This window comes from Mycteria americana, chromosome 3 (assembly GCF_035582795.1).
Source record: "Mycteria americana isolate JAX WOST 10 ecotype Jacksonville Zoo and Gardens chromosome 3, USCA_MyAme_1.0, whole genome shotgun sequence".
Lineage (NCBI taxonomy): Eukaryota > Metazoa > Chordata > Aves > Ciconiiformes > Ciconiidae > Mycteria > Mycteria americana.
In genome coordinates this window covers 85,064,411-85,077,095 of record NC_134367.1, presented here as the reverse complement: position 1 = coordinate 85,077,095, position 12,685 = coordinate 85,064,411, and the positions used below count along the sequence as shown (strand labels likewise).

General features: G+C 43.2%; 1 protein-coding gene across 4 annotated transcripts in view; it reads right to left on the bottom strand.

Moving 5' to 3' along the window:
• TBCE (tubulin folding cofactor E) overlaps positions 1 to 12,685 on the bottom strand; it is a 52,489-nt gene that overhangs the window by 18,874 nt on the left and 20,930 nt on the right. For 2 of the 4 annotated variants that reach the window (XM_075495926.1, XM_075495924.1), the window contains 2 exons: positions 10,086 to 10,219; positions 8,065 to 8,149 (listed from right to left, as the gene is read on the bottom strand). In XM_075495926.1, the coding sequence (XP_075352041.1) occupies positions 8,065 to 8,149; positions 10,086 to 10,185 (185 nt within the window). In that variant the 5' untranslated portion in view covers positions 10,186 to 10,219. Of the gene's footprint in view, positions 1 to 8,064; positions 8,164 to 10,080; positions 10,220 to 10,712; positions 10,845 to 12,685 lie in introns of those variants that run through there. The other 2 variants (XM_075495925.1, XM_075495927.1) reach the window with 2 other exon arrangements.

Sequence of the window (12,685 nt, the reverse complement as noted above, 5' to 3'; positions counted from 1 at the left end):
TTAAATGCTGGCTTTAAATGTTTGGCTAGTTTAAATGTTTAACTTCCTCAAATGTAAAAATTATGTGACTCTTTCTTAACACCACTTCTTAAACCAGTAAATGACATTTTCACCATCTTAACTATAACATCTCTTACCTGCGAAGTATATCTACCACTTTTGCATTTAATTAAGTCAAACAGCTTCATAGATGGCAGATAGTGCAGGATTCTAAGTGGGGCTCTGGAAAGAAAACTTGCATCTGTAATTCACCCAAGGTCCTGCTGTACGTTTATTCTGACATCTCCTGTCCTTTTTCCTATCACCTTGATTCTCCCCATTTTGTCATTGCTTCCCTCTGCACTCAACAGTTCTGCTAATTTTCTTCCTCTGCTCTCCCCAACCCTCTCACCAGAGCTCATCTAGACCCCCACAACTGCATCCCTCCTGTCATGCCATTTATCCCTGCTGTAGCCAAGCCCTTTGGGTCTCTCCATCACCATACCCATTCCTAAGCCCATTTCTGTCCTCTCAGGTCACCATTTCTATTGGCATCTCCTTCCTCATTGTCTTTGCAGGAGCCAGTTCTATCCCTAAGAAAAAATGCAAAGGAAACTAGCTACCTTGCCCCTTGTCATTTGAAGCTACAGGAAAAGTATGGTGCATTTCTCTCTCAAGACCCTTCTATTTTTTTTTTATCATAGCAAGATCATAGGGTTTCCCTCTTCTGTTCCTATTGCTTCCAAGCACTATGCATGCTATCTTATCTAATGTATACTCAAATCCATTCCACAGCCTAAGTTTCTTTTTCAGTTCCATTCTATTAATTTGATCTACTTTTTCAAGAACTGTCACAGAGAAGGACAGAAAAGGAGACTGCAATAGGAACCTATTTTCAGGCAAAATGATTGTGTGTTCAAGGAGAGAGGTCACTTACCTGTAACTTGTTTTCCCTAAAATACCCTGCCTGTGTTAACTCTCACACTAGGGAATATGAACTGTACAAGCCACATGTACATATCAAACAACTAATGTACAGCACCTGGACTCATGAAAAAGCACACCTATTAGCAATCAGTCTCCATAACTGGGAACAAAACAGATAAATCCTAATCCAAAGAGTCATCCAGCATGCATATCATGAGATGGAAGAACCTGTGGACTACTGATCAACCTGACTTAAGCTGAACATTCAGAAGTCTGAGAACAGGGATTTTGCTCCCATGTGTGTAAAATGTCTGCAGCCAGGACAATACACTGTGCAGAAATGAAGTGGTAGAAGATATGCTCCAATTTTCTTAAGCAGAAAATCTGGAATATGCCCAAGTGGGGCTCTGACAACCAGCTGGCTCTGGTTAATACCAACACTTCTTACTGACTTTTACAATAGAGAGGTTGACCCCAATCTCAGAAGTCAGCTTGTAGGACACTTCCTATTCATGATTCAGTAGCCTGAAGCAATACAGCCCATCCTAGCATGCCCAGGGCCCTTGAAAGATATTCATTAAAATTTAGATTAGCTATCAGCTTCCACTGCTTAACCATTTTGCTGAATAAAGAGGAAATTCGGCATCTTTCTTCTTTGCTAATGTAAAACAAAGTGGCAGCACTGCTCATCATTACAGGTACACGATGGCTTTTCATATGCCAGAGAAATGTCACACACATACACTTCTCAGTATCTGAAGAATAACGCAGTAGTACATAAACTGTGTTCTGCCAACAGTTACACACTTGAGCTGTCTGACTGCAGAAGCAAGCTTCTGAGCCATGGAGGGAGACCTCAGCTTTATCAGCCTAGATAGCAAAGGTGGATGGAAGGGCTTCTTTGCCCAGTACCGGCTGTTTATAAGTACTATCTCAAGGCAATTATCATCATGACTGGGGCACACACACTACAAAGCTCATAAAGGTGTCATAAAATATAGCCAGTTGGATCGATGCGCATCTTTTCTAGATAGGCTCTGAACAGATCTCTTCCTTTTAGGAGAAGGCGTTCAACAGACCAGACTTCTTTTAGAAGAATCTACACGCTGCAGTAAAGAAAACCCTTCAAGCTTTAGAACAGGCTATGGCATCAAACAATGCTTATAAGTGACACCTAACACTAATCCGCTATGGTGTATCAAATTCCTGACTGCACAGCAGAAGCTTTGCAAACATCAGCAAGTACTTGAAGTTCTTCCAAGTCTACCTGAGTCAAACAGACATGAAAGCTGAGTCTGAGCTTTCGCAAAACAAGGAAAGAAAGACAGACAGACATCTGCAGTTCCAGATGCTATCTTAAGGTTCTGCTGGTGCACAGGACACATTTGAACCATGGTTAGGGACAACAGTTTTGTTTCAACACTGTTCTATGGACAGCAGAGAGCCGAAGTCTCTAATGGGTACAGCAACACACAGTGAAACAATCAAAACTTCCTAACCGAGACCTTCTGAGGCTAAAAGGAATCTTGGGAACGCATTCTCCCCTTGCTAAACGGCAATCACTTTTTCTTCATAGACACTAAAATTATACTGACATCTTCCTGTATTTGAAGAGTTTGTTTGTGCTCTAAGTAGATATACCTGTAGGTGAATCTGTCATTCTTGAAGGAGAGAGAGTCTAATTTAATATAAACAGATCTTGTTTTGGGCAGAAACATAAATTTCATGCCAACAGGAACATCTGGTTGGTCACAACTGCTGTCTGTAAATTTAAAAACATGTCCATATGCAACTTATAAAACTCACTGAAATAGGAAAAACTGAAAACATGTAATGCCTCCGCCAGGATAACTCGGCATTTCGGGACTACACAAATATACAAAAGTCAAAGTTCCCACAAGAAGAAAACTTAACACAAAGTGGGGAAAAAAGGCCACAAAGATCTGAGAAGCAATTGCAATTCTGCCAGGCTGAAAACATCACAGAAACAAGCTTTACTATACTTCCCTCCGCTTCTCTGGCTTGCTGTGAAAGTCAAACCTAAGGAAACAGATTACAATTTAGTATTGTCAATACTTCTAGTAACAGTATCTGCTGAAATATCAAATTATTCTGGAAAGTGATCTGGGAAGAACAAAACATATTCTTTAGCGGGGGGGATGTGTTCCTTTCAATTATGACTCAAAGTACTCTAAATGTGTGATACAGCAGAATGTTACTCCCATCTTGTGAGATAAGCAGAGAAGTATATCATCTACTGCTGGGGAATCCACACATCCCCCAGCAAAATGGCAAGGATAAAAACAGCTGCTAAAATAGCAATGCCTGTATCTACAGTATGTGTGAATGGAATACTGAAAACTGACCAAGAGGATGGCTAAGGAGGAAGATGACCCTTCTGCCAGATTAAACGGGGGGGGGGGGGGGGGGGGGGGGGGGGCAGAGGACTCCACTTGACAGGAAGCATAAAAGAAACTTGAACTGTGGGGAGAAAGAAGAGGGTACCAGAGCAGCAGTCAAAACCTGGTTTGATGTCATCATGTCATGGTTTAGCCCCAGCCAGCAACTAAGCACCACGCAGCCGCTCGCTCACTCCCCCCCGGTGGGATGGGGGAGAGAATCGGAAGAGCAAAAGCAAGAAAACTCGAAGGTTGAGATAAAAACAGTTTAATAGGTAAAGCAAAAGCCGTGCACACAAGCAAAGTAAAGCAAGGAATTCATTCACTACTTCCCATGGGCAGGCAGGTGTTCAGCCATCTCCAGGAAAGCAGGGCTCCATCACACGTAATGGTTACTTGGGAAGTCAAACACCATCGCTCCAAATGTCCCCCCTTCCGTCTTCTTCCCCAGCTTTATATGCTGAGCATGATGTCACGCGGTATGGAATAGCCCTTTGGTCAGTTTGGATCAACTGTCCTGGCTGTGCCCCCTCCCAGCTTCTTCTGCACCTGGCAGAGCATGGGAAGCTGAAAAGTCCTTGACTAGTGCAGCAACAACTAAAACATCTCTGTATTATCAACACTGTTTTCAGCACAAATCCAAAACATAGCCCCATACCAGCCACTATAAAGAAAATTAACTCTATCTCAGCTGAAACCAGGACACATCAAACGACACGCCACCAGCAGCACATCTCTGCCTAGGCCAGACAGAGCTCACCAAGGTGAGCCTGTAGGTGAGTCTGCAAGGACAGACATCGTGGGGAGCAACATATATGCCCCACATCTCAGTGTGCATGTGTGACCTCAGGGGTGCTTTCTACCAGCATGCACATTAACAGACTGCAGGAAGGAGCGCAGGGACCCAGAAGCTGGAGCACCCGCATCTCCCACAGGAGGTGGGTGCAGCTAAGGCACTCGCATTCCCAGGGGAGGTGCGTGTGCTTGTAACCCACATCTCCCAGAGGAGCACATGCATACAACTGTGTGAATGGGTTTGTAGGACAAGAACTTACTTGAAAGCACACTCATGTTTCAAAAGCTGTATATAAATTTTACTACTATTTTGAGGCTTGATTACTCCTCATTTCTCTTGAGGGACTGTAGAACACAGCTTATTTTAATTACATGATACACTACTGCAACTGACAGCTAAAATAATAGCTTCCTCAGTTATTAGGAAACAAGACTTTATTATCAGGAAAAAAAATTCACAAAAATGCCACTAGAGTAATGCATTGCCATTTCCAGCTAATCCAGAGTTGATGAACATGCTCATGATGTCAGCGTATTTTGCAGTACAGCTGTTTTGTTCTTTGGTTCTTGTATTCTTAAGAAGTTTAATTAGCACCACATAATATATGACCTAGATAAACGTACTGCCACGAAACATAAAAGTTTAGGTCATATTTCCAAAAAAATTACTACAAAGACCACATATAGCTGTAAGCGGACCTACTGATCTAGCCAGATAAGGACTACAAAGAAGATCCTCTGGTAACGAGAATCTCAAATTCAGTTTTATTTTCCTCTTATGATCTCATTTTGAAATGTCACTCAAAGATTTATTATTTTTTTAAAAAGCGTTCCTTTCAAAATTACCTTAAAAGGAATTAAAAAATGTCCTTCCATTGCATTTGTTTACAGTACAAGCTACTCCATCAGCTGCTTCTGCTTATCAGAATTCAGGGAATGAGCAAAGTAGGCTTGTAAGCAAAGGATACTACCGATAAGGTTTGAGGGGAAAAAAAAAAAATAGAAATTTTATTTATTTGTATATATGTATATACATTATATAAAGAAACATAACACCCCCCCCCCCCCCCCCCCCCAGTAGTAGTAAAGAGGTGACATTTTAGGTTCTGATTTGGGTTTTTTTTTTTTAGCATCTTTTTGATAAAATAAGGTAACCATTTTTTACTTAAGCTTGTCTATGTCTTCACAATTGGTACATGAACTACAAACCAGTCTGCACACAGAAAGTTATGTCTGTGAGTCATGGTTGACTGCTAGAACTTTTATTCTCTTAGACTCCAGAAGGACTTTCTCTGATTGGAACAAAGCAGAATACAAAGAACAGGTATGGTAAGAACAACATGTTTAAAGATCACTACATTTAAATTTGTTATGGGTATATGCAGCTTCACTAAAAAAGTTGATTCTTACAATAAGACTTGAGATCACTATCTGAGATCTCATCTCCTGGGAGCACACTAATGGCTGGTAGAAAATCAAGAGTCTATACATATGTATATAAATATTATACACACACAAATGTAAAGTACTCAAGTTTCTGAAAGACAGCCACAACATGTTCAACTGCTTCTTCTGTCCAGAGAGATTCAGAATGGCCAGCCAATTATTTTTATTATTTCTCCTACAGCAGAATATAACTAGCTTCAACGTGGAAACTGCTTCAATTAAATTCAAAGCTTTTAAGAAGCAACTTCTGCTAATACATTCATTCAAAAAGACATAGTTGCTCTAAGACCATAATTTCCAATTCTTTAGCTAAGAAAAATCCAGCAATGTTGAATTTTTTTCTTGCATTAAGTGTGCTTATCCTCCTTAAGCCTTGCTTTATTATTATTATTAGATACAAGGGAAAAAATATCCAGTCCTCACAGTTGGTTTTTTTTTTTCCTTTCTTTATTTTTCTAAAGAACAAATTTTGTTTTATCATCTCATTTTCTGATAATGAGGTCTCTAGGGCTTTCACCTTACACAAATGTAGAAGTCAAGAAGATACAGACTAAGAATTCTGATTTGCACTACTGAACGTAATCTGCCCCTTCCCTGTTTATGCCTGTTTGTCTACAGGTAAGAAAGAGTATTCCCAGAAAGGATTTCAAAATAGCTACTTTTAAATTTTTAATTCTTTAATAGATAAATTCTTCTGCTGATTCAGCCTAAGACCAAACAGCTCTACTTGCTGGCTTGAGAACAACTTTTATCTGAACTGATAATGAAGTATATTCTTCAACAAGCCCTGAACTGCTGTCAGGTCTCAATACAAATACAGCAGCCTCCTTTCTACGTCAGGGAGTTCCATTTGTCTCCAGAAGACCTTTTGGCAGATACAAAACTAGACCTACTTTTCCCATAATATAGAAATAATAATTTTAATCTCTCTTTGTTTTTTCTTCTATGTGACGTTTTACAGCAAGTTCTAAGTCCCTTCCATACCATATTCCTATATTCAGATAGGAGAAAGTGACAAGACTCATCAACTCATAAAAATGAAAATTATCTCAGCTTTCACAAGCTGAAAACACATGCTCAAAGGTTAGCAAACTCATGCACTATTACTACATGCTTTTAATTATTCTTTTGGAGGAAATTCTCATAACAAATTTTCTCTGTTGAATCATCCATTGAGAGCCAAACAAAGTACATGTACAAACACACCACCTCTGGGTCTGGAAAAATCTTTGAACCATGACTAGCCAAAGCTAGTGTGACTGTGGAAAACTGTCACTACGTACTTTTCTTGTACTTTCACAGTTCTCCAGAGCAAAAACACATCCACAAGCAAGACCACGGACAACTTTTAACTTATTTTCTTGGTTTGTCACTTTCTTTCGTATTTTCAAAAGCCTTCTATTAATTCTGAGCACTCACTGTCACAGGATTTGATTAATATTAGATTCATTTCACTTGAATGAGAACTTGAACAGTTAGGAACAAACTGTAATCAAACTACCCTTTTACAGTTATTACCAGCCTTGGAAAGTAGGAAGTGGAAAGAGACCTAGAAATCTCTCCATTTCATCTCATTCATGTAAGACTGGCTGTGATCCAGTGGTCAAAACAAACATCCATGTAATGCCACATCCTTTCTCCAAAAGCTGCCAATAGAAAATGGTTGGGAAAAATACAACAACAGGGCAAGTATTTTAATGATACAGCCACAGAACACTTTCTCATCCTTCACCACTTCAGTGCTCAGGAACTTACTGAGCTAGCAGCCCTTGGTATTTAAGAGCATTGATGACTTTTGTTCTATGAATTCGTCCAGTTATTACTCTCAAACTTTTAGCTGCTGCAGTGTCCTCCGACATGGAAATCAACAGCTTGCTGCTGTTAGCATCAACCCTAGAGTCCTATATTCCTCAATTTCAAACATGTTAAGTGCTCGAGTCTTTAAACTTGAATGTAATGCATGTATATACTCAAAAAAACCCACACAGCTATACTGTGTTTTGCATGTATTAAATGCAGGCGAACATACTTAACAATTCCTCAGTGATACAAATATAATCCAAATCATTATCAGGAACTTGGTATTTTCCCTTAACAAGATACATGCAAGTCACCTTAAGTCCAAATCTAAACTATATTTGAGGCGGTTAATATGGACCAATATTTCACTTCAGAATTACCTAAGGAAGGTAGGTAGGAAATACCGATTTCCTTACTAAAGTAGAAGGTCTAAACCTACTAAAGGTAATATTAGTAACATCCAAAAGTCACATTTTATTACACACCTGTGAAAACATGACTTGTATTTTCTAAGTATTTACCATATTCTAATCCCTGTAACTGGATTAACAACAACACAACAGCTTTTATGGTGGCTTAGCTAGTCACAGCATTCAGATTTATTATCTTTTTAATATCAGCCAACTGATAACAAAAGGGTTTGCCCTAAAAATTGCAAAAGGGCATTTTCCCATGACCATCTTGTCAATACGCGTGACATGCATGTGAATCAACTCACCTGCACTTAAAATACTGTGTTCCTTCATAGGTACCATCATGCTTTCCTCTCTGAGGATCATCCCATTCCACGCCAAGCCAAATTCCTGAAAAGTATGGTAGAGACATTTTCAAATTTATGGCATCATAGCCATAGAAATCATGGTTGGAAGGAACCTCTGAAGTTCATCTAGCCTAACCTTCTCTCTCAAAGCAGGAGATTATCATCAGCACTAAAACAGGCCAGCCAGGTAAGTCTTTACATAGCCAGATCTTTAAAATCTCCAAGGAGAGAAAGATTCCAACTTATCTGGGCAGCCTATTCCAGTGCTGCATTACTTCTGTAGAGAAAAAAATTTTCCTGCTGTCCAATTTGAACCTTTCCAGCCACAATTTATGGCTGTTGTCCCTTATTATATAATCTAATACTAGTAAGAAGAATTTGGCTGTGTTATCTTTGTAACCATCTGTCAAACAGCTGCAGGCAGCTATTAGAGGCCATTTAATCTTCTCTTCACCACACTAACCAAGCCCAGATCCCTCAACCTCTCTTCACAACACACATATGTGGTCTATGCCCTTGACCACCTTGGCAGTCCTCCATTGGATCCTCTCGAGTTTATCCACATCCCACTTGAATTGGGATGGTCCCAAACCAGATACATTATTCCAAGTGCAACCTTATCAAGAACCCCTGCCCCCAGAGGGGGATGACAGCTTCCTTTGATTTGTTGGCCATGGTCATCATTCTAAGGTAACCCAGTACAACACGTATCTTGCTTGTGACAAGAGCTCACTGTTGGCTCATGTTCATGACAGCATCCACCTTAACTCCCACGTCCTTTACAATAGACCCTGTGGGTCGCTAGTGCTTCCTGGTCTGTACTGATACATGGGTTTATTACATACTACATGTGGAAATTTATCCTTCTTGAATCTCTTAGGCCCAAACCTAAAGTACATAAAGCTTGCTCTGGATTGCAATTCTACCTTTTGTCATATCAGCCAGTTGAGGGTGCACACCGTTCGTTATCCGAAATACTGATGAATATGTTAAACAATACAGACCCCAGCATTTATTTCTGTAGTACTCGTGCATTACCAGATATGAAGTCATTACCACTTTTTCACTTGATAGACCTGCAGACTTTCAACCCACTTAACAGTCCATTCATCTGGCTTGCACTTCTCCATCTTCCAAATAAGACTCTTTATAGAGACACCGTTAAAAGACTTTAATAAGTCAAGGAATATTACTTCCCCCATTCTCCCTTTGTCCATATTCCAAGGCATATCATCACAGAAGGTCATCAGATTTGCCAAGCACAACTTGTTATTTACAAGTATCAAGTATTCCCAACTACCATCTTGACCTTCATAGGCTTGGAAATGGACTCCAAGGGAAGATGCTACATGATCTTTCCAGGAACTGAAGTGAGGCTGATGAGTCTACAGTTCCCCGGTCATCCTTCTTGCTTCTTCTAGAACTGTATGCAAGGCTAGTCTCCTTCTAAGCATCAGCAATCTCCCCATCCTGTCACCACAATTTTTCAAAGATGACATATTGGGCTCTCACAATCAGACTGGTCAGATCTTTCAGCGAGCTGGGCTGAGTCTTACTTGTCCTCGTGAATTTGGATATGTTATCAAAGGAGTGCCTAGTCTGCTGATCTGCTGCTGCTGCCTGTCTCTCTCCTTCCCAGACCATGCCAGTACAGAGAGATCAGGGAACAGACTGTTCATGAAAACTAATGGAAAAAGGAAGGCACTAAGATCTTTCCGCTGTAAGAAAAAAACATAACCAGTTTCAACAAAAAGTACTTACACTCCTTTTGACAACTTTGACTTCTAAAAAAACCCAACAACTTATCCAGATTAGAAGTTGCCATATTTACACAAGAACAATGAGGAAAAAACAATTTGTAAATTGCCACATTCTACTTGACAATTTTTTTTAAATTAAGAACATAACTGGAATTTTGAAAACAACCATTAAAGGTAAAGGTAATTTACTTTGTAAAGGTAAATTACTGTGATGTTTACCTGCTGTAGGAGGAACACTGCCAACATAGCGCACAGTTGCATACTCCGTGCCACACAAGACTCTTCGACCCAGCGCATCAGAGGGCACGCAGGCAGTCATCCTGGGAAAACTGAAGTCTGAGCTACTCACAGACCTGCAGAGACAGAAGCAATACCCTTAACACACACAAGTCACTGCTTTCACAAGCCCCCTACCCCGAGTTGCTTTCTTACTGCCTAGCAGCATGCTGGACTCCTGGAGCTAAGGTTTGCCCTCCCAGCGCTACTGCCTGCAGCTCTCACATGCCCCCAGAAGTCCCACTGCCGCTGCGGGAGCGACACCCATTACGGAGCAGCCTCCTTCGGCGGTGCTTTCAAGCCACAGACCGCAAACCGCCCTCGGCCCTTCCAGAGGTGCTCTCCGCAGCGGGGACCACGGCGGGCCCGCCCGCTCCGCCACGGAGCGGGGCACCTCCGCCACGGCACTGCCAGCGAGGGGCCAGGCAGCCGCCCGCCGCCCCCGCCCCGCGAGAGACCGTTGCGGCGCAAGGCTCGGGCGGGCAGCGCGCGCGGCAGGTGCAGCCGTTAAAGTAAGCCACCGCCTCTCGGCCGGGGCGAGGCAGCCCAGGCGGAGGGCAGCTAACGCACCGGGCGGGAGGAGCAGCCCCGGGCCAGGCCCGCACCCGCGCCTGGGGACCAACCGCCGACACCAACAGCGCCAGACACAGCCGGCCCCACCAGCCCCTCTTCCGTCCTGCGCGGACTGACAGCTGCCACCCCGCCCCATCTGGCCTATCGGCGCGCTCCCATTGGCCTCGAGCCCCCAGTGCCGCCCTAGCTTGGCCGCTATTGGTCTACCCCCATCTTCGGCCGCGCTCAAGTCACCGCCTTCACCGGCAGTAGTGGGGGGCGTCGCCGCCGCAGAGCTTTGTGGGTAGCGCAGTTCGCCCCGGCGGCCACGCCGCGCGGGCTTGCCGTCGCTGGACTACACCTCCCAGCACGCCGTGGGGCGAGAAGAGGGCGCCCTGATTGGGCGAGCAGGGCCTGAGGCGCGGCGCCCAGCCTCAAGGCCGCCCGGGGCGGGGCTGGGAGGAGAGGCTGCGCGGTGCGAGCTCGCCTGCCGGGGCGGGAGGGGTGTTCCGGCCGTTACCGCCCGGTGCTGAGGGGCTCTCGCCTGCCCAGTGCGGAGCGCCGGGGTCGGGCGCTGGCAGGGCGCCGTGCGCGGGCGTTGGGGCCGGGGGAGGGGACCTCGGCCAGCCGGGGAGTAGCCACAGATTGGCGGTGGGCTTGTAAGGAGGTAGGGAAGCTCCCCCAGGAAGCTGCTGCCGTGTTAGTGTTTTAAAGCAGCGTACGGTAGACAAGCCGTACAACTGGCAGTCTGATATCGAGCAAGATACGGTTATAACTGATTCAGCACGTGGCTGATTATTAAGATAAAGCAACGGATTCGGCATCCAGCAGCGCGGGTTCACGGGACCTTATCTGGTCAGGCTACGCCGGCTGGGCCTCTTTGGGATCAAACCCTCGGTTTGTTCAATTCACCTAATCAATTGCTGAAATCCGGCTTGCTCAGGACATTTCGAAGCAAGCAAGTAATATGCATTTTTCTGCCTAAATGCAAGTCGTGCGTTGAACAAAGGCAGTAAGGCCACGTTTAAAGGCTGGGGCACCAGCCCGGAAGACAGCGACTGAGGAGAACGGGGGTGTCTCGGTGAGCGGCAGTGAGTTGTGCTGGTGTGGCACCGGGCCAGGGGAACTGGTGCGTTGCTTGGTTTTACATAAGCAAGCATACAGAACAAGAAGTTGTATTACCTTAGTATTTGGCACTGCTGCGTTTGTTGCTGCATTTATTTCAACATCCACTATTTGAGAAAAATATCAATTAACTGGAAGAGGATCCAGAGAAGAGCCATAACAATTAGAGAACACAGCATATTAAAAAAAAGAATTGAGGTGTCCAACGTGTATAGATTAACAGCAAAAATGGAAAGACTCAACTGTATTCTTTAAGCAGCAGTTGCTGGGGAACAGAAATTTAGTAAGGGCTCTTCGGTTTCATAGAGACAGGTATGACAAGATCTAATAGCTTTCACACAGTTCTGCGGTTATAAAAAAATCAAAGTACCCTAGTTGACATTTTCTACATTTGTTCATCTCTGATGTGCTTCATATTTCAAAGTCTCATAACAACTTAATTCAAACAATATAATTTGAATTTTGGGACCACAAAGACCAAAACAATCACAATAGTAAGTAATAAAGAAGCTATTTCAGTGCTGTGCCTCTGCTTCTATTACATTAAGTAATTCTGTACACTCTTTTGGCAGGCAGCATATTACTACTCTTCACTCTGATTCTGTGATATAGATTACAGAAATCAAGTACAGGTAGCCAGTAACACTAGTATATTCCAATCAAAGTAGTCGGATAAAATGTCAATGCTTTGGCACACTGATGACTTGCATCTTCAAGCAACAGGCTTTGAGGGTGGGCTTTACTGTCTGGCATAAAGCAGCTGCTCCCCAAAAGGGCATTCCAGTGAAGATCTCTGTGCCTTTACCTTAGAGTCTTCCTTTGCCAAAGGTAATGTGTTTTCTCAGGCCAACTAATGTCTTTGGAAA